Source organism: Solea solea, chromosome 11 (assembly GCF_958295425.1).
Source record: "Solea solea chromosome 11, fSolSol10.1, whole genome shotgun sequence".
Taxonomy (NCBI): Eukaryota; Metazoa; Chordata; class Actinopteri; order Pleuronectiformes; family Soleidae; genus Solea; species Solea solea.
The window spans coordinates 76,232-101,814 of NC_081144.1; the positions used below are offsets into that span (position 1 = coordinate 76,232).

The 25,583-nt window shown below is 41.8% G+C and overlaps 2 protein-coding genes across 2 annotated transcripts in view; both read left to right on the forward strand.

Moving 5' to 3' along the window:
• pard6b (par-6 partitioning defective 6 homolog beta (C. elegans)) overlaps positions 1 to 7,120 on the forward strand; it is a 29,869-nt gene extending 22,749 nt beyond the window's left edge. Inside the window, exon 3 of the mRNA XM_058643657.1 lies at positions 2,048 to 7,120. Within this exon, the coding sequence (XP_058499640.1) occupies positions 2,048 to 2,988 (941 nt within the window). The 3' untranslated portion in view covers positions 2,989 to 7,120. The remainder of the gene's footprint in view (positions 1 to 2,047) is intronic.
• A 1,200-nt stretch (positions 7,121 to 8,320) lies between these two features.
• arfgef2 (ADP-ribosylation factor guanine nucleotide-exchange factor 2 (brefeldin A-inhibited)) overlaps positions 8,321 to 25,583 on the forward strand; it is a 37,583-nt gene continuing 20,320 nt past the window's right edge. Inside the window, exons 1-14 of the mRNA XM_058642240.1 lie at positions 8,321 to 8,663; positions 13,185 to 13,215; positions 13,643 to 13,766; positions 16,575 to 16,721; positions 19,442 to 19,621; positions 20,296 to 20,596; positions 20,686 to 20,826; positions 20,919 to 21,046; positions 21,744 to 21,877; positions 22,913 to 23,147; positions 23,240 to 23,339; positions 23,432 to 23,571; positions 25,183 to 25,291; positions 25,378 to 25,567. Of these exons, the coding sequence (XP_058498223.1) occupies positions 8,501 to 8,663; positions 13,185 to 13,215; positions 13,643 to 13,766; positions 16,575 to 16,721; positions 19,442 to 19,621; positions 20,296 to 20,596; positions 20,686 to 20,826; positions 20,919 to 21,046; positions 21,744 to 21,877; positions 22,913 to 23,147; positions 23,240 to 23,339; positions 23,432 to 23,571; positions 25,183 to 25,291; positions 25,378 to 25,567 (2,123 nt within the window). The 5' untranslated portion in view covers positions 8,321 to 8,500. The remainder of the gene's footprint in view (positions 8,664 to 13,184; positions 13,216 to 13,642; positions 13,767 to 16,574; positions 16,722 to 19,441; positions 19,622 to 20,295; positions 20,597 to 20,685; positions 20,827 to 20,918; positions 21,047 to 21,743; positions 21,878 to 22,912; positions 23,148 to 23,239; positions 23,340 to 23,431; positions 23,572 to 25,182; positions 25,292 to 25,377; positions 25,568 to 25,583) is intronic.

Sequence of the window (25,583 nt, forward strand, 5' to 3'; positions counted from 1 at the left end):
CAGGATAATAAAACCTAAAAATGGCTGTTTATGGGTTTAAGACCTGGTTTTAGGGTTGTGGTTAGAATTGGGTTTAGGTTAGGATTAGGCATTTAGTTTTTATGGTTAAAGCAGTGTTTTTTTTCACGGCCCCCCTGAATTGAAATACTATTGAGAACCTGATAATATGTATTTCTTTATTTATCTGTATAAACCACTGTGTGAGTTGTCCTCCCTGCCTCTCACACCCCCCGTGACACCTCACCGCACCCCCCCATGGGGCCCCGCCCCACTATTTGAGAAGTACTGGGTTAAAGTGAGTGAATGCATTATGTCTATGAGCGTCCTCCTCACTGTGTGTCTGTGTGCACATGCTCGTGTTGTGGATCTCTTTGCCCTCTCTGCTCCTCTTTGTGGTCGTATTTATGTGCACGTAGTTTGAACGGGGAACAAAGCTTGTGTGATGAAATGAATATTTTGGTATTTCTGACCTCATCAAAACCATATGAAGCTTCAGAATATAACTGCTGCTGTTTTTTCCTCTGCTGCATTTGGCCCACATTGAGTTCAGGGCAGGGCAAACATTATCACAAATGTGTGTATACACTCAGACTCGTGCCTCATGGGAACTGAAATGTGACACTGTCGCTCTTTCTCTGGACAATTGATGCTTTGTTTTGGGTTCAGGGATAGAGGAGGAGTGGAGGTGGAGGAGGTGGTGGTGGTGTGTACCTGTCAGAACCTGAGAGCCAGGACTCTTTATCAGCCGAGTGGATATTTTCCCTGATCACACACAGAGACATATACGGAACAGAGAGAAAGATATTCAGGGTAGAACTGCCAGAGATCTATTTATAGATCACCTTCATCTAAAAACAGAGTGATGCAGAAATTTAAGAACGTTGAAAACAACATCAGAGCCTCGAGTTGATCAAAAACCTCAAAAGATATAGAAAGTCATGTTAATGTTTAGCTCCTTATGTTATATTGGTTAACTATTACAGAGTCAAGGTCCAGGTTTTCCCTCGCTTTACTGTCCAGCCCACGGACCAGTGTCATTGTCAATAACTCCTGTTGTTTATGCAGTTTAATCGGATTCTGACTCTGAAATCCACTGTAGTCTGACTAGAACTGGATTATATAAATAGCAGATAGTAAGCCCTCTCACTGAGTTGATCGTGGTGAATTTCCTTTAATAGTATTATAGTCTTAAATGTGGAACATTGGTCATATTTCCTCTGGAGCTGCAACTCATGATTATTTTCATATTTTAGCTTCATCTGTGGATTATTTTCTCGATTAATCGAGTATTCGTTTGGTCCATAAAATGTTTATCAGTGTTTGTCAAACCTGGAAATGATGATGTTCTCCAATGTCTGGTTTTGTCCACAAACCAAAAATGATTCCCTGTTAATGATTTCTTTGTTATCTGGAGCAAAGAAATTAAGAAAATATTGACATTTAAGAAAAAAGCTTCAAACCGATGAATCGAGTAATTGTTTCAGCTCTAAGTTGATTAATAATTGATAAATCAAATAATCGTTGCAGCCCTGCAAAGAAGTAATTGAATCGACAGATCCATCTAGAGACTCTTTAGGATCCACATAAACACAAACTGTGTCACCAGCCACAATCTATAAGTCAGCATCCCTGTGCAGCATCTGCACCTGGAGGCTCGTGTGTGTGTGTGTGTGTGTGTGTGTGTGTGAGAGTGCTGATGAAGGACTTTGAGTTTGAAAACAAGGCTCAGTGTTTGGCTGCCGCGGTGTCGTCGTGCGTCAGTGTGACCTGAGGGGAAGCTGCGGAGATCAGTGTCTGTGTGAGCGTTAAACACAGACACCCTGCGGTGACGCCTAAGGCTGAGAGAGCTGCTCCATCATAAAGCATTATTTATTCTTCCTCAAACATCATGATGCAATAGAATGTCAGCCTGAATAACATCTCAGTGTGTAGTGAGCCATGTTTCACATCAGAAGAAAATTAACCATCTATTGTCTTCTCCTCTTCTTCTTCTTTCTGTCTTCCTCTTCTCTTTTCCTCCTTCCTCTATTTTCTTTGTTTTTTGCAGAGGAAGCTGATTATTCAACCTTCGGTACCGACTCGCTGACCAGGAAGAAGAACACGGTGCTCTCCGCCGTTCTGCTGCGGCCTGACGCCAACAGGAAAAAGCCGCCGGTCATCATCAGCCTGCCCAAGGACTTCCGCCCGGTGTCCTCCATCATCGATGTGGACATCCTGCCTGAGACGCACCGACGTGTTCGCCTGTACAAGCACGGCCAGGAGAAGCCGCTGGGCTTCTACATCCGCGACGGCTCCAGCATACGCGTCACTCCCCAGGGTCTGGAGAAGGTGCCGGGGATATTCATCTCCCGCATGGTGCCCGGCGGGCTGGCGGAGAGCACGGGTCTGCTCGCGGTCAACGATGAGGTGCTGGAGGTGAACGGCATCGAGGTGGGGGGGAAGTCTCTGGACCAGGTGACCGACATGATGATCGCCAACAGCCACAACCTCATCATCACCGTGAAGCCTGCGAACCAGCGGAACAACGTTGTCCGCAGTGGAGGAGGAGGAGGAGGAGGGGGCGGGGCGGCGTCTGGCAGCTCAGGACACTCGTCGGACAGCGGCGCCAGCTACTATGGCTACTCGTCACATAGCGGTGCCAGCGCCGCAGCCTCCATGCCAACGCACATCATCCAGAACTTCCCCGTCGGGGAGCTGGAGAGCGACGAGGACGATGAGGACTTGGTGATCGAGGCGGGAGGAGAGGCCGAGTCGATCAGTCGCTCGTCCTCCAACTACAGCTTTCCCCCGGTGCCTCGGTACGAGCCGCACCTCAACCTCCGCAGCACCGCCGCCTCTGCTCATTCCATCAACGCCAACGGGACACTGCCGGACAGCGGCAGCAGCGGGTCACTAAGCTACGCCAACAACTTTCCCACCTCGCCGTCGCCGGACAAAGCAATGGAGAGGCGGAGCCTGGAGGAGGACGGCACTGTGATAACTCTTTAGGTGACACATTCACATAACTGAAGACTGGAAACGAGCACACACTCACAGGTGAGCGACGGAGTGACGGTTCAAACGCGGGAGCTGAAGTGGTTCATCGTGACTGTGACGGCACCTGAGGAGCACAGTGATTCAATCTAACATCAAACGCTGCACCACCTGCACATCCTACATGCCAATTAACACGCATGTGTGCCATAGTGGTGACCTCCGACCTCCTCCGATAAAGAACGAAGCTACATCCGCGCTAATCTTTTAGTTTTCTATTTTAAAAACGCGACAGCTCTGCTTTGCTGTCCACGCGTCCCTGTAAGACTGTCTTCACTGATGCCACGGTTCCATTCAGATAAATATGAATTTCATCATTTTCAAACAAATGCTTCATCCTCAAGTTAAAACTAATGCTTCTGCAGCCGAGAAACCGCAACACGTGCAGTACAATATGTGACTCTTTTAGTGATATATATGATATATGTCGCATTTCTAACGTCTTATCCAAACAACGTCAAAGCACGCACTGCACACACCAGTGTCCTTAGTCAGACAGTTATGTGATTAACAGTGAGACGGATTTCCCCCTGCATTGACAGTTAGATGTTGCGTCGCTGTAGAAGCAATTATTTTTGATAGCCTTAACTTCCCTTTTGATGCTTGAAAACTGAGCAGTGTGAAAATACTACTGACTGAAAAGTGCGGGGCTGCATTTTAGTCTGGACGAGCAGAAATTGAGACTCCGCTTTTAAGTGAACGCTTCTTTTAACCACTTAACTGTAATCGAACAGCTGAAGAGGAGAAAATCAGCTTCTGGCACTTTTCATCTACTGTTTTCCAAAAAATGATCATGTGACACACAGAATGTTTTCAGGTGTTTTTCGTGTGGACACTCAGTGTCTCTGATTCATGGCTGAAACTCGCAGTTTTCTAATGAAAACCTGGCTAGTGTGGATGTAGCCACAGTTTGCTTTGCCTTTTTAGCCAAAACTACAATTTTAAACCTGATTTTCTTTCATTTCCTCACATCTTTCATGCATTTTCAATAATCTCACTACAAAATGTTCAGTTTGAAAGTAATCTATGAACTATGTCAGATTACAGTTGAGCCACTGTTTTAAAACCACTAGAAGCACTTGTTTTTAAACTCAGATACACTTATGAACCTGAACACTAGAGGGCAGAGATGAGACGCTTCGTTCTCTCTCTCCATCATTAAAATCTTCTCACCAGTCCCATTGACACAGTTAGATGAAGGTCGAGAGTCACGCCCTCTAACAAAGCCACAGTGAAGTGTGTGTTGACAGTCTAGTGCTGGATTATGACATGCGTGTTCCTGAGATTAGCAATAAAAACATATAAATATATATATATATATTTTTTTTTTAATTAGGCTCAGATTCAGTTTTTCTTTTTACCTTCTGTGACTGAAAGGTTGGTGTTTTTTTTTTAATTATTAATCATTCTTGGTGAGCATCTTAAACATTAGGCCTGGTTTTTTTTGTTACATATATATTATGTGAATATTTTGTTTTGGTTTATTCTCTTTAATGTCCACTGCTTGCATCTGACAGGTGACCAACATTCTCTACCTGATTATGGGACATGTTTTTCTGAATATTGCACTCCCTCTACTTTCAATGACAAGGGCTATTTCCCCTGCTGCTTGTGTACAAATGAGAAAATGTGAATTTGATTTATTTGTTTTTTTTATTCTTTTTGTGTGTTCTCTTTCCCTCTCTTCTCTCTGGACCACAACACAATATTATACTGTACTGTCAGTCATTTTTTAGTAGATTCATCTCTTTCTCTCTCCAGGCTCCTGAGTTCACTTGGACGTGACCTGAGACATTCACATATGAAAAGTGTTCTTGATCGTTTTTCCTGCGTCATATTGAACTAATTTAATAACTCTAATGAGCAAATGGTTAAAGAGATTGTTCAGGTTTCAGTGGCAGAACACTGAAAACCAGATTTTATCCACTTAACAAAAACCTCACCTCAAAAAATCCATGCGTTTGCCACTTTATCTTGCCGTTAGAGCGCTTTTTCCACCTGGAAACTGGAGATTTTGTTGCTACTCACTCCCTGCACCAAAATCCATTGGGAAAACTGTCATTTTTAAGCCTGTGTGCACACAGAAGCTGCCGGTCTACTGCTGCCTCGTTTGTTGAATTTATGTAAATTGAAACACAGGATTTTAAACACTGAAGTCACAAATATAACACATTATAACTTACTGATGGAGGCAGCAGTGGATCAACAACTCCTGTGTGTGCTGCGTGGGTTAGGGTAAAATCGCTGATTTTCTCTATGGTCTTTGGTGTGAGAGGGCGGAGCGGTTTACAAAGCAGCTCAGTTATCAGCTGTAAAAGGCTGAGATGAAGCAGCAAATCTAATCTTAACATATCAGAGACTTAAGTGGGGTCTAAAATGTATACGATGAGCCTTTTATTAAGAGGCTGAAATCAGTTTTTCCCTGCTACCGTCTAAAGATGACACATTAATAGTTAAATTGTAACGCTGTTATAGCAGACTTGAGACTTGAGAGCGACACATGGTGACAAACTATAATAGAGTCATATTGAAACTAACAGTGGACACAGAGTGAGTCACTCGGCGTGTGTTTGTTGAAGGTGAGGCAGTTCATGTCCAAACCTTCAAAGGCGTTTGGAGCCAGGCCATAATGAAGCAAACATAGACAGACTTGATGACTTGTTCTTTGGGAACAGTGATGTAATATTACGGTAACACCATTTTATCTTTTACACAATTTCCAGCTTGGTGAATACAATCGTGAACAAGGAGGTAATAGTACATACAATTTTATTTTCAAAGTAAAAGCTCGACACTACAGTCTACCACCATGTTCAGATTAAATTAAAATAAATGTGAATCAATCCTTTCCTTGTGTGCCCCTCACACATTTTCCATTGTTTATACCAAGCTTAGTGATTTCCGTAGAAAATAAGTCAGGATGCACAATAATATCGGCACGATATCGACTTTAAAATGTATTATTGGATATTGGTAAACACGCCAAGATCCCCTGACTAATGACTAAAACAGCAGGCCCAGTATTCCGCTACATCTTCCACTTCTCTGCTTATTTATCTATGTTTGCTGCGACAAGAGTACGTCTAATGTTAACTTAAATTAAATTAATTTGTTTGTTTGTAAAAATGACGGTGTCTCGAAAGCAAAATATCGCAATACTTCACTGTATCTATTTCTTCTTTCCACCCTTCCTACTTATTAAGGTTTTCTGCTGTTGGTTTTTCGCATCTGCTGTCCTTTTACGTGCGATATCGTTAACATTGTCGCCCACTGAGAACTGTCCATCTTCTTCACGTATATCCGGTTTCATCTGAGCCAATATGCACTTGTATTCACATGCACCATCTCACTAAATCAGTGTAGATCTGGTGTTTTTATTCAAATACCTGATGAGCCAATCATACGTATGACTGGAATCCAACACACTGGTTCTGCCACGTGTGGCCGCCATTTTATTTCAAGCTTTACTGGACAAAGAATTGTCTTTGCGGCCCTTTTTATGTCACAGGTGTGAAACTGGGTTTATGTGTATATTCTCGAAACGGTACTTTGAAAGAAATACTTTAATTTGTCTATCTCTAACTTTTAACACTGGACACTGGGATAGTAACCACGGAGGCATTTGTTATTTATTCTCCATAATCATAATGTCTTTGTTTGTCTGTACACATTATTTTTTATATATATATATATATATATTTGTTCATACATACAGCAGATTTTATTATCGCCCTCATGATTTCAGTAGGTGACGTCATTATAGTTTCATTTTAATTTTCCATACTGTGAATTATCATCATTATTATTGTTTTTGTGGGAGAGAGAAAAAAAAGCACGACAAAAAGTGATTGATCAATGATTATTATTGTTTTATTTTGGGGTTTTTCGCTCGCCAGATAAATCCTATGGTATAGATTTGTAATAAAGAATTGTCAGTATTTTCATATCGATGCTGTATGATGATGTACATTTTTTTTATCACATTTAATGAAAAATGTTTGAACATTCAACTGGAGGCGTATGAATAAATAGATAATGTATACTTGTAATTTTTGATTTTAAGGAGTTGGATAAAATAAACTAATGTGTAGCAAATGCTCAGTGTGGGATGTTTTTAGTTTTTCTCTCCTCAGGTTCTTCTAAATGTAATGAAATAATCCCAGAACAAAGGAAACGACGTAATATGACCCCAACAAAGGACTGTTCTTGTGGGCTGGATCCTTCAGATTCTATGAAGGACAGATGTATTTTTGTACATACACCAAATTCAAAAACACAACACAGACTTAAAACCAGCCATGAAGATAAAGCTCAAACAACAAATCACTGAACTTCATTGTGGTTTTATAGTGCCACCTGCAGGACTTTTGAGAAATTTCAAACTCCTGTATATTAACTGTGTTTCTTTATTACTATGAGCTTATTCAGCTTTCATGAAAGTTAAGAGCAAATGAAAAAAATAAACAAGCAGACGTAAGCCCACATTCAAAATAGGGTAAACATTTGTAAACATTTGTTAGTTCCCCAGAAAATCCAGTTGGAAATGATGAGTTTAAGTGTATATGTAGCTGTTACATGTGTATTTGTTTGTGTTTATCACAAACTGCATGTAAATAATTGACGATAGGGCTGAAACAATTACTCGATGAATCGATTACTAATCGACTACTAAATGAATTGTCAACTATTTTGATAATCAATGAAGCAGTTTGAGGTTTTTTTTCTCCATTATTGAGATAAGCTTTCTGATTTGTCAGCTTCTAAAATCTGAATATTTTCTTTGTTTCTTTGATCCATATAACAAAAAATAATTTGAGATTGTCGTCATTTCGAGGTTTTAATAATACCAATCAACATTTTTCAACATTTTCTGGACCAAACCAGTACTTGATTAATTGATTATGAAAATAATTGTTAGCTGCAGCTCTAATTGACATATTCTTCCAGGTTTTCTCTCAAGCCAAATGGGAAGTATCACATAATGTTGAACAGCCACTAGGGGGCAACTCCAAATAACTCCAATTGAAAGAGAAGTCTGACAGATCATTCAGAAAACAAAAGATTTGAAGTGAACATGTGAAAGTTTCAGGTCAACCACTTGTGGTTCTCTTTTACTGGCTCGGACCATCTAATTCATTTTTTTCCTTATAATTTCCTCTTTCGATTATTATTATTTTTTTAAATCGATATTGTATCGAATCGCGATTATGGTGCACGGTATGCTATCATCGTGAAAGTGGACGTTTCCAAATCGTCCCATACGTGTCAACGCGCACAGCTGAGAGTCATGTGACGTGACGTGTAAGCAACATGGCGGCGCTGAGCTGAGCTGAAGCTGAAGCAGCAGCAGCTCGACTGGACGGACTCGCACACACCGATAGTCTGGCGTTTTTCTCTGTATTTCCTTGTCGCCTGCTCGCCGGCAGGGTCAGGCCGGACATGACGGCCTGAGAGAGGACAGAGAGACATGCAACAACAGCAGCAGCGACACTACTACTCGGAGTCAAAGACAGAAAACAGTAAAACCAAGAGCATGTTTCTGTCCAGGGCGCTGGAGAAAATCCTCTCCGACAAAGAGGTGAAGCGGAGTCAGCACAGCCAGCTGCGGAAAGCCTGTCAGGTGGCGCTCGGTGAGTGTGTGTGTGTTTGTTTTTAAAATGCGTTTTAATTCGAAACATGTCTGGTACGTCATGACTGAGAGACACACGGGGAGACGAGGGAGCTACGCTACAGTTAGCTGATTAGCTTCTGTATGGCCTCCATCGTCTGTTCGGGCTAACTCTTCACATGCTTACGTCAGCTACATGTGTGTGTCGTGTGTCACTCTATACGGAAAACAGCCGGTTCACTTCCATCACCACGGTGTCACCACGGTGTCACCGCGGTGTCACGACATTGTCACCGCTGTCAACGTCGAGCTAACAGGCGGCTGTCGTTAGCTAGCCAGCTAGCTAGCCCGCTCGCTCGCTCGCTCGTCGCTTTAGCTAGCCAAACAGACCAATCCCCGCAGTGTACGTATCACTGTCATTGATCCAGACTAACAGGCAGACTGACGTCACGATAGAGCTGTGTTCGTATTTCAACTCTCCTGTAAAAGTGTGCACGAGAATACGGTGTCTGTGCTGTGAGGGCGATACGATACATGTGTCAAATACACGGTCACTGGTCCCGGTCCTGGTTTATTAAAACTGCAGTGTGTCATTTTAAATAAATAAATGAATAAATGAATAAGTACAAGTGAAGGTTTATTATATTGCAGTCACCGCCTGTGCTCACACAACACTAATGAATCAGGGTGGGTCAAAATATCAATTTGGTGACATATCGTGGTCCAATACATCCTGTCATGCCAGTTTCACTCGCCAAGCATCGCTACATCATGTCTGCTCACAGTGGTGTTGCTCAAATGAATGAGGGAAACTTGGGTGGAAATTACCCAGCTGAAGAAGATGGAGTTTACGGCAGGATAAAACTGTGTTTCCATCATCGATAAAGTTCGGGTTGGTACATTGCAGTTAGGCTTGCGTTTCGACTGAGAACAGAACAGTACCAATGGTCGCAAGTTCGACTCCACCCCTGGCTGATTGTACTCAATTCCATTGTAAGCCGCTTTGGATAAAAGCGTCTGCTAAATGACATGTAGTAATAATAATTATTAATAATAATACTTGGTACGTCAAAGAGATATGTAGCGTGACATCGAACAACGACATTGAAAGCAACACAATGACGCAACTTGAGGGTTGCGGATTCAATTCCCGGCTCTGGCAGTCTACACAGCATCCCCACATTTCTCCTGATGGCTGTGTGTGAAAGATGAGTGACATGGATGAATGTGTCAGTGTGAATGGCAAAATTGTAGTTTAAAGCAGCTTTGAGTGGTCATCACCACTAGAAAATCCTTCTATGGGGCTGTTTGTGTCAACAAGACGTCAATCTTTGTATGAGAATAGACAGCGGACTTGAAGAAACAACGGTCGCAAGGGAGTGACGCTTTCCTGTCGCTCCATCAGCTGACTGTTGTGGTCTAGCTCCACCCGTACCGTAACATTACTTTGGTCCCGAAGGGGCCCGAAAGAAAAAATAAAACGGCTGGGACCTGTTGTTTTTCACAGATATCGTGAGGTACCATGTACAGTAATTCACACCCCTCTGCACGTTGTCGACGGACCACGGCGTATTTTTGCAGACAGCAGCCATGTGAGCTCGCTGTAAGGATCTTACCAGTTCTTAAAAATTGTGGGTTTGATTCTCGTTTTCGGATGCTGTGCTAATGAGTCTTCCAGTGACGACACTCTGAGCAATCAGTGGCCGGCAGTCTGTTGACTTCACATTTTAGTGTCACCAGGTACTATCACCAATGGAAAAGCAAAAATCACAAGTAGAGTAGAGTCGAACCGAGCAGAGTAGTGCTAGAACTGTGTAATGGAAAATCTCCAATATAAAGCTGTGTTTCATTTGTAGTCCAAACTTGGAATTTCCGAGGTCAGGGCCTCCATATTTTTTCTCAGAAACCCTAACCCTAACCCACAGAACAACCTTGCATATGTTCAGAATTCCAAGATTGCTGCCACCAAACAAACACAGCTTATTTTACTATTAATGGCACTTCTGTTGTATTTGTTTCACAGTAAATTATTTGTAGGTGTTTTCCTAATCTGTCTGCACAAAATATGCAACGTCACTCCCACTTCCGACTACCGAGATCTCATGTAAATGGAATTTAGACGAAAGCAGTGTTTTTTTCCCCTAAATCCATATTCCAGCCCGTCACTGCTGCTGCACCTTCCACACAAATGGATCGGCCACATTTTTTTTCCCCCCCTTCAGTCTCACATCAGTCATAAGAGCGTTCAGACGTCTGAATAGTTCCTCACACATTGTCCTGCCTGGTAATTTCATAATCTGTCGCTAATTATGTCTCAGACCTCCAAATTTTGGGTCACTCCACAGGACCCTCAGGAATTTCTCACTCCATTTTTGGGAACCACTGCCATTAGAGGCCTTTAAAATATGTAATCTTCTCACAGTTCTGGTGCAGTTTAGAGTCTTGGCTTTGCACAGTGCCAGGTGACTGAGCTGTTGGCAGGCAGCAGGATGTACTTCCTTATAGAGGTGCAGTTTGGCTGTTGAACCACACGAGCGACTGTAATGAAACGCTACAGAGAGTTGAGCAAACAGGTTGATGTGTGCGTTTGAGCTGCTCTGTCGGCTTTATCTGCCTTTCCCATCTACCAGTGACACTCTCTCATTATTCATGATACCACTCAAACACAGCACTCTGAGTGCAAGCGACCAAAGCTGCGCTGACTTGTCTGTAAACTGTAGGCAAACTTTATTTGTATTCATTTGAATGGTTTGTCTTTTATGTCTTTTAGTTGTTATTTAAATTCTACTACTGTTCAGCACTGTTGTTTTTTTGAAACGTGCTTTAGAATTGGATTGGATAAGTTGGATTGGTTGTTGTATCGTGATTCCCAACCCTAACTTATACTGTATGGTCATTATATCATTGCTAATACCCACAAATCTAATGGTGGCTTAAGACTTTTGCACTTTACTGTCGTCCCATTTGAACATCTAAGGCATTCTTCTGTCAAAAGTATTTGTTTTTTGTCTTTTGTCTTCATGATTGATCAGGACATTCAGTGGGAAGACAAATTGTTTTTTAATGGCTGCGTTTTCACTAAAGCACTGGAGCTTTTGCCAGCTGGCGAAGCATAAAAAAGAGGACTGATAATAATACCTCTCTATAATGTAGTCCAGTGCTGATTTATTACACCCCACGGATAAAATAAGAACTGGGCTTTTGTTTCTATTACATAAAACCTCAGGTCATTAAAAAAATATTATCATTATGACAGTGACTGTGGATAATATTTGCTCAAGCTTATTTCCGTCAGTGTTCCAGTGCCGTCTCGTTGTGCTTAATCCGAGTGATTTCTCCACTCACACATGGCTGTAGGCTGGAGATGAGAATGATGATGAACAGGAAATGGATGCAGTGAAATAGTTGACAGGGAATAACAGATGTGACGAGCGGTGCAGCAAAGAAGAGAGGGAGACGGAAGATCAGAAGGAGGCTGCTCACATGTGTTTAGCAAAAAAGTGCAGAGGTTAAAGCCATAGACAGTGAAATATAGCTGAGAGTATTTATTTTGGAGTTGTCATAGGATCTATATTTGGTGTCACAGATCATTTTTGTGTCATAGCTGTCATTTCCATGATAAATCATGATGATTTTGTTGAAGTCTGTCATCAAATAAAACATAATATTTTGAGGAGCAGCGTTTTTTAGACCAACGCTGATTTGTGACATGTTTTTTGTGTTTTGTTTGATCAAATAATTGCATTATTTTTCAACTTGAATAATGCCACTTGGTCATGCTGCCATTGTGATTTTCCAGCGATGAATTATTGAGTAGGTGTTGGCTGATATGGGCTCTTCCCTGGTTGATACAGGTTTTTTAGAAATCAGGGCAGTCAATACAGTTTTTTTTGTCCCACATTAGAGGATTTTCAAATCTGACTTGATTTGAAAAGAGTGGTAGACCACAGGCACTTCACTTCCAAAAATGGCGTTTCAGGACTCCCAAAACACTGGCTACCTGGTTACAGTAACCAGGTAACCAGTGTTACAAAGTCCAAAAAGTTTTGGATTCTCCTCATTCCTGTGTTTATTGTCCCTAAGATAGTTTGAGCAAGTTACCAAACAAAACATAAATGCAGGCAATGGACCCAGTTACCATCAAAGTTAAGTACTGATGCTTTGCCTTTGACACAAATGAAATTCCTTAACCCTTAAATAAGTAACTTGAATGTAAGTGGCACACAGTGGTAACGTGGCTAACACTGGTGCCTCACAGAAAGGCGGTTGCTGGGCCTTTCTGTGTTGGGTTTGGATCTTTGCGGGTTTTCTCCGGGTTCTCTGCTGTCCAAAAACATGCAGAGGTTAATTGAAAACTCTAAATTGACCATAGGTGTCCAGGGTCGTACCCCGACTTTTGCCCTTTGTCAGCTGGTATTGACTCCTGCAGCCCCGCGACCCTCATGTGGAGGATAAACCGGTAGAAGATAGATGGATGGATTGAGCTACAAGGGTCAATATTCAGTCATAAATAACATTTTCTCTCCTGTGTGTTTCTTCACAGATGAAATCAAGGCAGAGCTTGAAAAACAAAAGTAAGTATACAATTTAGCAGAATATTTTCTTCCTCTTGTTATGTACAGTGAGAAGCTGAGGTAAGCTTTGCTCTGAAGCTGTTGTCTGCAATAAAAACCCAGTAGTGATTTGTGACTTTAGGTGATTTGCCGCATTTTTAACTGCTCCTTTTTAAAGTATATCAGCAGCAGTACAGTCAGCCTGCAGGTCATGTGTCTGCTTCAGGAGGCAAACTGTTATTTTAATGACCTGTCATTACGCTTTTCTGAGGTTTAAAATTAGTTAAATGTCAGTGCTCTTTAAAAGCCGGCATAAAATGGTTGATTTATTATCCTCCTTCAGTGGAGCTACCATTTATTTTTCGTGAGTATGTTTTTTATGACGTGAACAAACTGTATTCATTGAAGAAGCCGCTACTGCTCATTGTTGCTTTCCTCGTTCCTGCAGGGATGGAACGGTGGTCCCACCCAGAGCCAACTACATCGAGGCCGACAAATACGTGCTGCCCTTTGAGCTGGCCTGTCAATCAAAGTCTCCCCGGATAGTTAGCACCTCTTTAGACTGTCTGCAGGTTAGTAATGAATACAGACGGCTCTATGTCCCCTTTCTTTTTTTACTAATGCCACTCCAATACAGTCATTTCACACCTTCTTAGATAGGGATACTGGTCAAAATCACTGCGTCACTGAACCCACATCGGTCGACGTCTTATTGAGAATCAAATAAATACAAAGTTACTCTAGGAACTTTACTTTTACATTTATTTAAATCAAAAAACTAATATAATACTGATGTCTATTTCAGAAGTGCTCTTTGTTACAGTTACAGTTTAGTTGCCTTCTCTATTGTTGGTCAGTACGTTTTACATGCACAGTTTAATCAGACTAAGGCCGTAGTCTGACTAAGACAGGCACTCAGACAATAGCATAGAGCACATATGTCAGAGTCAAGGCCCGCGGGCCGGATCCGGCCCGTGAATGAGTTGTCTCTGGCCCGCGGGATGATATTTAATAACTATTAAAACTGGCCCGCAGTATTATGTGCCCGCAGCACCATAAAACTACAAATCCCAAGATGCACTGCGAGTGCATTGGCGCGTACCGAGTGCCCGCAAGCGAGCGCGATCCCGCGTCTTCTCTTCATGAGCAGCAGCACAGTGACAGTGGAGGACTAAACATCGCCGTCAATTTTCATCTCCCTCTCCCCCAAAATGGCAAGGTAGAAGGTAGACGCTGAACACAGGGGGTTTCAAGACAGGTGGGAGACAGAATACATGTTCACCGAAGTAAAAGGAAAGCCTGTGTGTCTTGTGTGTGGAGACAGCGCGTCTGTTATGAAAGAATATAACTTAAGAAGGCAGTATGAAACATCAATGAAACACACAGACGCACAGAAAGACAAATCTTGCCTAAGAAATTAATGCAACTGTTTTGCACTTTTTCAAGTTTGCACTAACTTTTCTAATTTTATTATAAAAGACAGACATTGGTGAGGATCAGAGCAGCACACTGATTTGTTTTTAATGCATGCTGTTTCATTTTTGCATTTATCTTGCCATTGAGCTTTGAAGGAAAATTACATTTTGCTGTTTACCTGTTAAAAAAAAGACGAAGAAAAAACGTTTTCAATTTATTAATTTGAAATTTATATTTCAAAATATTGCAACTGATTTTATTTATGTGTTGCTTAATTTAATTTAATGATTAATGTTAAGTGCAATATAGGCTGTGTTATTGATATTGGTTCAATATGTGCAATAATTGCGAGTTTTAATAAACATTGAACCAGCCCGGCCCTCCACTTGTACCATTTTTTTTTATTTTGGCCCCCCGTGTATTTGACTTTGACATGACTGGCATAGAGTATACATGCGGAGTAGGGCTGATCGATTTTGAATAAATATCTAATTGTAATTGACAGGAAATGCGATTGTGATATGATTCGCAATATCGGATGGAATGGTAATTTTTACATCATTATTCTCATTTTCATTAAAAAAAAAATTGAAAGGATTAATGCCTGATATTTGTGCAGAAACAAAGTTCGGTTCAGTCTGTAGAATGAGATGTGTAATAACAATTCATCTAAAATGATATTTTGACACACATTTTGTCTTGAACAAATTGCAGTAAGCTGTATTGTGATTTTGATAAAATTTTGATTAATTTAATGCGGAGGAGAAAATCTATTTATTGGCCTGGCCATGTATGTTGGACTCCATAGGTGGGGCTGTCTCTCTCTATAAGCTGTTGCGTGTTGAATCAGTTTCCTGTTGACCTTTATGTCACAGAAAAACAAACGGTGAGATGGATCATACTGTGGTTCTGTATGTTTCTTACCTGTGCACATGATAATTGTGATGCAAATTAGATCAGTCATGGCTCTTGTGGCTCTTAATTTTTTTTAATTAAAAAAGGTTTAAATACTATTAATAATTTTGTAAATTATAAGTATTATAACCTTAAAACTTTGAGGTCTTAAAGAAGCACTTTTAAACGGCTTTGGTGCCAAAAATGTGTCCTTACAACTTACAATACACACACACACTTTGTGAAGGTTTGACCTGTGACTCACATGGAGGTATGGTGGTTTGGGGCAGTTTTTTTTGTGGGGGGGAGGGCAGGGTGTAATCTGGATACACCTGCTTTACAAGTCGGACAAGCACCGGCAACAACCGGCGTCTCCATATTTCTACAAATACCCATGTACATGTATACACACACTAAAACATGCAACTATGTTTATATATATATAAATATATTCGTTGTGTGCTGTTGTTGGCAAGAAAGTTTAAAGCTTGAAATGTGTATGAGTTTAGTGGAATGACTGGAAAGAGTCGGGCTCACTAGAGCTGTTTGTTGCTTCAATTTACCTCATTCAAGATATTCCTGATAATCTCGAAGTTTGAAGTGGTAGGAGTTTTGGAGTTACATGCATATTTTTATACTTGTAAACAAAAGGGATCAAACAAAGAACTGTTTGAGTTGCGTTACAGGAAAATGTGTGAACACTTGACTTTAGACAAGCATGACGCAAACAAAAAAGATGAATAGATTTCTCTTTGTCTAAAATCGTCATGTTGTTATTACGAGCTTTTAAAACTGAAACAGTTTAAAAGTTAACGACAAATATGAATAGACACCTGTGTGATTGAAGCCAGGTATTATCCAAGAGGTTGAAGGTATCATCTGTGAATTTCAAAGTTTAGATTGTTTTTGATTTTCTTTTTGATAGTGACCTAACAGGAAGCACCAGGGAAACAAATTGTCAGTTTCCCCTTTTAAATCAAGAAACTGCCCTGGTAAACTGTGTTGTGACGTAAATTATTTTAAAGAATAAATGTGGACTCAAACACTTCTGTTCTGTTGCTCCTCTGTAGAAGCTGATTGCGTACGGCCACATCACAGGCAACGCGCCAGACAGCCGGACACCAGGGAAAAGGCTGATCGACCGGCTCGTGGAAACCATCTGCAACTGCTTCCAGGGCCCACAGACGGACGAGGGAGTCCAGCTACAGATCATCAAGGTACGCCCCAGCGCCTCCACGTGTCCTCACATGTGTCAGTGTGACGATAGTTTGATCAGAGAGGGTAGAATGAAGACGTGTTTGCATTTTAATCACATTGTCAAGTGTTCAAGGTTGAGTTAATGTTTGATTCCTACAATGGCACTGTCAATAAATAATCATGTCGAGCTGCTTCTGTGACTCACTCATTCACCTACTGGTTTTTCAGCACTTTGCTACAAATGTGCTTGACATTCTTCATATTTTGTGTCTTCATTAGGGCTGCCCAAATTTCTCCAAATGTAATATTACATGTTGGGTTGCAAAAAATCCCATTTCCCCCTATCCCATGAAATTTTGCTCACAAATTCCCAAACTAAAGTTCCCAATCCTGTGGAAAGTTACTGGGATTCTCCACCCCTTTGCAATCCTAGTTGCATGACGTGTTATTCACATGCTCTGGTGTCGTTATTAAAGCAGAACTATGCTAATTTAACAGCTTTGGAGTCGGTGTGATTGTTAAATGTCTTTTTGTGGGCGAAGTGAGGAAGAGGAAAAAAGACTGTCTGACTGAGCGAAGGGCAACACATGAGTGTTTTTTTCAAAATGGCTATAATGAAACAAATGCACATGGTCAGGAGTTCTTACAACAGTGAGGATAATAAGAGACGATGGATGGGTGTTGACGGTGGTGTTGTCAACACATGTACTCCTAAACTGTAGGGGGAGCTCTGTAGAGAACAAGGCAAAAAAAGGTGACCACACTTTAAAACAACATAGCATCACTGTCTTAGTTTTCTGATGGGTCAAGAGAGCATTCACTTCAGACTGTCTGTTGTGTGTCTAGGCTGTGTTTTTGTGTATTTTTAACGGGAACTGGTTTTTAAGGTTTGAGTTGGAACCTTTAATTAGGGCTGAACGATATATCGTTATCGTATCGATATCTAGATATGAACATTCAAGATATTAATATCGAAAAAGCAACAATATAAACGATATAGATTTCCCCCCGCGCGCTCGCCCTGCATGTACAGCTCTGGCAGTCACAATAAACATCATTTTTACAATTGCCCTTGAATGCACCACTACGGCCAGCCAAACAAAAACCTTATTTCGTGCTTGCTGTGGATCAACAGCTGAAGCCAACCAATGACAAACATAGGAGGGCGGGAGGGAGACGGAGACTGAGAGACACACGCACACAGACACACACACACACACACACACACACATGACATACACAGCGGGAAAGAAAAGTGACGTGAGTGCGGTAGATAATGCAGCTGGTGGCGATTTTGTGCCAAAACATAAATCATTCTCCATTATTTGGAGGTATTTTGGATTAAAAAAGGATGATGTCAACCAGAGCGAGGTGTTGAGCAGGTCGTGATTGGTGAAAATTGCGACGAAGCAAGGTAGCACAACAAACATGTTTCACCACCTGAAACAACACCATCACGTGCTGCACGAAGAGTGTATTACAATGAGAGAAACACCGGGGACTTCTCAGTCATCCCAAAAGAAGCCCTAGCAAAGTGTGATTACTGATGCGTTCAGTAGCGTTACACCGTATGAGTCGACGTCCACCAGACATAAAGGCATTACAGACGCGATTACATAACACAATGCAAAAGACATGGTACCCGTGTACACAGTCTCAAAAGAGGGCTTTAAAAAAATGGTTCGGACGCTGGACAAGCGTTATAAAATACCATCCCGAACACATTTTAATCAAGTGGCCATTCCAAAACTCTATTATGAGTGTAAAATGAATGTTGAATCCGAGCTCCGTGAAATCGATCATTTCGCCACAACCACGGACCTGTGGTCAAGCCAGACAACCGAACCTTGCATCAGTTTAACGATCCATTTTATTACAACAAACTTCAAACTCAAGACTCGCTGTCTACAGACGTCCTTCTTCCCCGGGGAGCATACAGAGGATAATATAGCGCAGGAGATGTAGAGCTGCAGTAAAATGTTGGATTTTTTATTTATTGATTGGTGACTTTATGTTAATTTTGATGACTGGCAGTGAGTTCTCATCAATAAAACTGCACTTTCCATGTGGAAGGTTTCCACAGTCTTTTGTATTATGATGTTTTTATTTTTCTGAAAAATGCTTGGTTTTCACCGAACCCATAGTCGTAATATCTTATCATATCGGTTTAGAGATATCTGGCATGAATATCGAGATATAAAATTTGGTCCATATCGTTCAGCCCTACCTTTGATTGACTTCAAGTCTCGATGACTTAAGCACATGTCGTACTTCCCTTTTCAGTTTTAACAACTTTAAACTGCCAGCGCTGTGTATGTTGTGGATTTTAATTTGCAACTGCTACTTATTGACATTTCCACTTTGTTAATGAAATTAATTCACATCCTGGTTGATTGGTTGAAGGTCAAAGTCTGTGTCCTCGAAGAAGGACACGGCGTTAACACAAGAGTCATTGGTTAGAGATCATCTCTATGAATTTGTCTTTTATTCACCACTGAAGGACATGCGTTTATGAGTGGAGTGCAGCCAATTCCCTCTCAAATGAATGTGCTTTGCAGGTGTTGTTGTCGTAATCATGATTGTGGAGTGGAGATGCGGGTAGCAGAGAGTATGAGAACTAAATGTATCTGCAGCTTGAAGTGGGGAAGTCCAGTGGTGATTCAGCAGGTCTTCTTAAAACTTCTTAAACGAGACGTCCTGTGTGACACGTCTGACTTCCTGTTCCTTTCTCTCCGACCAGGCCCTGCTGACGACGGTCACCTCCCCGCACATAGAGATCCACGAGGGCACGGTGCTCCTCACCGTCAGGACCTGCTACAACATCTACCTGGCCAGTCGCAACCTCATCAACCAGACCACTGCGAAGGCCACACTCACACAGATGCTCAATGTTATCTTCACACGCATGGAGAACCAGGCCGTTAGTGCTTCTTTCTTTGCCTCATTTATTGGGAAAACATGGAAAAATTGCTGTTTTTACTCTGCACTCTGTGTTCTGAAAACAAATTGGATCGCATCGATCAGGCTTAGTAAATTAGAATGTTCACATACAAGTGATTAAAGGTTAATTTTCTCTTCATGAAGCATGACTATAGACAGATATTCTCTCAGGGCAGATGAGAATCACCATTGAATTTGAACTTGGTGCTCCTCTCTCTCACTTAGATAGATACATTAGGTTTAGATACATTTTATATGATTATCTGGGGATATTAACTTGTTACAATGGCAAAAGTCAGAGTGACCAGTACAAAATATGAATATAGTAAGCAATAAAATAAGATAAAATAAAAAAATTGTTATGGAAAGCTTAAAAAAGTGCCACTGTACACTATAGGAGTTATTGTATTCTAAATAAAAAGAAATGGTTTAAGAGAGAGGTGGACAAAAAAACACATATAAACAAGTCTCATGGGAAGAGCTATTATTTCAAAATGTTAGTAATTTAAAATGTGGATTTAAGTTTTAGTTCACTTTGGTAGAGTTCTGGGCATTGATGTGATCTGAATCAGTCAGAATTTAGGATATGAGTCGACCTTATTATAATGACCTGTTCATAGTCCTTCAGTGTTTATTCAGTCTTGACCTCCACAGGCTCTGGAGGCTCAGGAGCAGGAGAAGGAGAGGCTGCGACCACCGCAGCACAACCCGTCACCAGTTCCTGGTCATCAGAGGGCCGGCTCCCCCTGGTCTGACCGGACACCCACGCCGGAGCCGCAGAGCTCCCCGTCGCCAGCAGCCAGTACTCCAGACCTCACTAACACAAATGCCAACAGCTCCACACCATCGGCGGCTGACCCGGACCAAATGTCTGACACACCGTCAGTCAACGGAGAACCTGAGGGCGGCAACGGTATCATGAACGGAGGAGAAGAACAAGTCACACCGTCAAGTGGTGTGTGTCTTCTTTAAGTTCCTTTTTTGTTTTTAAGTGTGATGGTGTAGCGTTTATAATAAAGCTTCTTCCATCTTCATTATTGTCAGTTTTTGAAGATGAAGGTGCAGACACTCCTCCTACAGTATCACAGCCGGCTGTGGAGGGGGACAGTCCAGGTCCAGCAGAGTCAGAGACGAGTGCAGGAGAGGAGGCAGAGCAGCAGCCAGTACAGAGCCACAGTGGAACAGGTCTGAACTTACTGCGTTGTATTGTTGAGAGGAAATTTGTCACTTGTTTTGTTTTCCATGGTTGTGACCTAAAAAAATGTCCGCCTCTCCAGGTGTCGAGCCTCCAGCCCAGCCTGTCCCTGAGCAGACGGAGACGGCGCCACCCAGAGTCAGAGCAGCGAGCCAGCAGATGAACGGCATCATCGAGGACCGCTCCTCTGTTTCCTCCACAGACATGCTGGTGAGCTGTGCTGGTGATTAATCACTGTCGTGCTTAAGCACTTGAAGGGATAGTTGTGTGAGGAACTGGTGCATTAACAGAATTCTCATCTAAGAAAGTCTATGTCAGCTTCACTGTTTTATATCTTTGTAAACTGCTCCTTCTTTTGCACCAAAGTCCATAGAGAAAATCAGTGTTTTTAGCTCATGGGGACACTGGAGCCACTGTTCTACTGCTGCCTCATTTAGATAGTTTGCTTCACTTAAGTTAGTCTGAACCAAGGATTTCAAACACAGACGTCACAAAATACCACATTACTGCTTAATCATGGAGGTAGCAGGTGATCAACAACTCCTGTTTGCTGTGATGTAAAATTGCTGATTTTCTCTATGGACTTTGGTGCAGGGAGCGAGCAATTTTTCAAAGGGACACAAACTTCAGTCAGAAAAGGCTGTGTTATGATGAGATAAAGCTTGTTGCCTTAATGAGAAATGGAATTTATCAGGTGAGGCTTTTGTAAAGTGGCTAAAATGTGTTTTTCATTGTGTACCCTCGCTGATACTGGAACTCCAAGCTCTTGACTTTTAAGAACTCATCTGAAGCTCTGCCTCAAACGCTCAGTGACATACAAGTGTCCTGAGAGAGAAGCCTGGTCAGGGTTGAGAGTTCAGTGATGCATTGTATAAAGTGGAACTGACTTTCTTCATCTCTGTCTCAGGATGCTGAGGCTCTGCAGGGACCCCACAGCGCCGCCCGATTCTCCCACATCCTGCAGAAAGACGCTTTCTTGGTGTTCCGCTCTCTCTGCAAACTCTCCATGAAGCCGCTTGCTGATGGACCTCCAGACCCAAAGTGAGTCTTTCTACATCATACAATGAAGTATTTAAATTTGACCAGGCTTAATTATCTATTACCCCTGTGGCAATGTTGAAGACAAGCCCTAAAACAATACTCTCTTTTACCTGACCTATTTGTGTCATCCTACAGTTTGCCTGAATAAATATAGCTGCTCTTTGTTTGCGCTCACTGCTGAAGCTCAGTCTCTGCAGGTTAACTTGCCCTTTTTCCATTCTCGGTGTGGCCTTGTCATCTCTAGTTACTGCAACTCAAGCCTCGAGGCCAACCAATCTGAATAGGCAAGAGAAAACCGAGCTAAAGAAGAAGAAGCTCACAGTGAAATCATTCCAAAGTCTGCATGAGATACCAACTACAACTCTGAAACACTCATAAGTCATTGCAGGGATTGTATGAGGTCCTCACACATACTGAGCACTGACTATGTCGTGTGCACTGACCTGCTCACTGTGCACAGGAGCCATTTTGAGACTTAGATGCTCAGTATTGCTGAAAATATGGTTGAGAGCAGGGACACAAGAAAAAAACTGATTGTTGCCACTTAACAAAAGACTCGCATGAAAATCTGAAATATCATAAGAATATGTTTGTCTCCTTATCACATCATTAAACATCCGTTTCTGACTGGAAACTACAGTTTAGAACACTTTGCACTCTGCCCACTTCCCCACACCAAAGTCCATAGTGTGTCCACTTTCTGTTTGGACACCCACTTTTTAATGATGGCAAGTTATTTGTGCATAATGTAGTCACTTATTTACAGTCATGTCTGTTAAACCTTGTATCATTTTGAACTGTTAAATGACTCCTTTCCAGGGGAATTCATTAATTACAGCTTCATTTTTTAAATGTCGTGAAAACCATATACACATAAATCCTAATTCAGTGGTCAGGAAAATTGAGCAGATTAGTTTGGGGACCTACACAAATTCTCCCATGATCCATCTGTGGATTTCCTTGTAAACCAGTTTGCTGTATATTTATTTCCTTTTTGGCAGTATAACTGATTGCCTGTATCCGTCTCCTTTACAGGTCCCACGAGCTGCGCTCCAAGATAGTCTCCCTGCAGCTGCTGCTGTCCGTGCTGCAGGGCGCCGGGCCAGTGTTTCGCACTCATGAGATGTTCGTCAATGCCATCAAACAGTATTTGTGTGTGGCGCTTTCCAAAAATGGTGTTTCCTCTGTGCCAGAAGTGTTCGAGCTGTCCTTGGCCATCTTCCTCACCCTGCTCTCCCACTTCAAGGTCCACTTAAAGATGCAGATCGAGGTACGGAATGCAGGCGGTTTACAGTTTCGTCTTTATTGTTTGTCTTTGAAAAAATATGCAGATTGTAAATAATTGTCTACCTTTTTCCTCAGGTGTTTTTCCGGGAAATATTTCTGACCATCCTGGAGACGTCAACCAGCTCCTTTGAGCACAAGTGGATGGTGATCCAGACTCTAACGCGCATCTGTGCAGGTAACTTAATAACAGCAAAAATAAAAACATAAACAATCCCACTAAAAGACTTTCAGGATATCCACTTTTGTAACACTTGCCTTTCACCTTAGATGCCCAGTGTGTGGTTGACATTTATGTGAACTACGACTGTGACTTGAACGCTGCAAACATCTTTGAGCGCCTCGTCAACGACCTGTCGAAGATCGCTCAGGGCAGGAGTGGTCAGGAGCTCGGGATGACACCTCTGCAGGTACGTGCTCAGCAGTTTGGTCCCAGTATACCTGCTTATCGATGAATATTTTACTTTCTTCTTCTGAAGTAAGCAATTCTAAGTGTTTTAGAAAATGGTTAAATAATACAAAACAAACCCAACGACATCTCTATTTTAGGTTTTTCTACCAGACAGAGCTAGCATGAGAAAAACAATCTATTTATCACGCTTCAAGCTGTATTTGTGATACAGAGCTCCAGACGTCACGTGACTCCGGCTGCTCACGCCGCCATGTTGGCAGGAGAAACACTGCCCCAGTGGTGCTTTTCACAAAATGATTCTCATTATTCCAGCACCTGTTGATAAACGATCCCTAGTTTTATCTACTATGGAGAACATTTAAACATCACAATATAAGGGATGTAAAATGAACAAGATATTTAAGTTGATTACTGTTGGTGTAGCAATTTAACATCAGTAACTTAATTGCAGGTTTGATTTCCCTTAACTTTCCCCTTAGCGGTCGACAAAATCTGGATGCCAATGAAGTGATCGCTATACAAGCAGAAATAGTTGCCTTTTGGTGCCCATCACTTTGTCTTCTACGCTCACTTTGAGTGTGTTTTATAGCGTTTAATTCACCTCTGCTGTCCCTGATTGTTGTGCTCTTCATCATCCTGGTGCACAACATCCATCCACCGTCTTCATTTTTTATGAAAACAGCCGGTGTAGAGTCGAGTGAAGTTTATATGCTGCCACTTATATACACTATGTCTCTGGATGTAAACAGCACCACTTCCTGCCAATGTTTTGGTTCCTGTGTTGCATGCAGTGTTGGAAATGTTGCTTTAAAAAAGTCATTTGTTTTTGAACCTCACCTCCACCTCCTCTTTAACATAAATGAACATTCATGTGCATGCTCAGTTATTTATGATAAATCTGAATATTATAATAAAATGGAGACTTAATACAATAAATGACAGAACAGAAACAGTGAACACAAATCTAAATTATTCTAATGTTGCTGTGGGACAAAGTGAGTCTAACAGATGTGGCTACAGAGCTTGAGTTGTTTTGATTGTGTGTCTCTGTCTTCGTCTCTTTCTGTGTTAATGGCCACTCATTTCATGGAAGCGTGTGACGTTCGAAGATGTTTCATTAGGTCAGAATTGCTTGACACCGACGTGGAGAAGCACTTTTGTCCGGAGCCTGATGTGCTTTTATCGTATAAATTCTTTCCTTTTAACTTAATTTAGGGTTTAAGTAATGGCTATACTTCCAGTTGAAGAAGGCTGCTTTAGGATTAACCGGGCTCACCATTCAACATGTTGTTGATCGTTTGCTCGCTTGTGTCGCTGTGTGTGCGACTACGCTTGCTCTTGTCTGCGTGTCAACAGCACCCAGCCAACTCAGCCTCTGATTGGCTTACGATGAAATGTTACTCTACCTCAGCCAATCATCATCACTTATGCTGCTGTCTCGTTTCTCTTCATGAGGAAGAAGAGTAAAAAAGACAAAACAACTTTGCCTCTCAGTTTAGAGATTTAGTTAGATTTAGTCTGATAAACGGCTTCAATGAGCTAATAACTAAAGTAACGCGCAGTAACGGCTACTTACATGTTTGTGTTTGTGTGACTCACACACACACAGGAGCTGAGTCTACGTAAAAAAGGTTTGGAGTGTTTGGTTTCCATCCTCAAGTGTATGGTCGAGTGGAGCAAAGACATGTATGTCAACCCAAACCTTCAAGCCAATCTGGGTGAGTGTGTAGTGTACAATAAATTGTGCGGCTCATATTTAAGGTGTTAGTCGACACGTAGTCGTCATGTCACATCGTGTGTGCAGGTCAGGAACATCCGTCTGACAGTGATGGAGCAGAGCTGAAGCTCCCAGAGCAGCACTTCAGACGTCGTGACAGCATCAGCTCGCTGGACTCCACCGTCTCCTCCAGTGTCTCCGTCTCGCAGGCGGATCACCCGGAGCAGTACGAGGTCATCAAGCAGCAGAAGGATATCATCGAGCACGGCATTGAACTGTGAGTGTCACAGTCA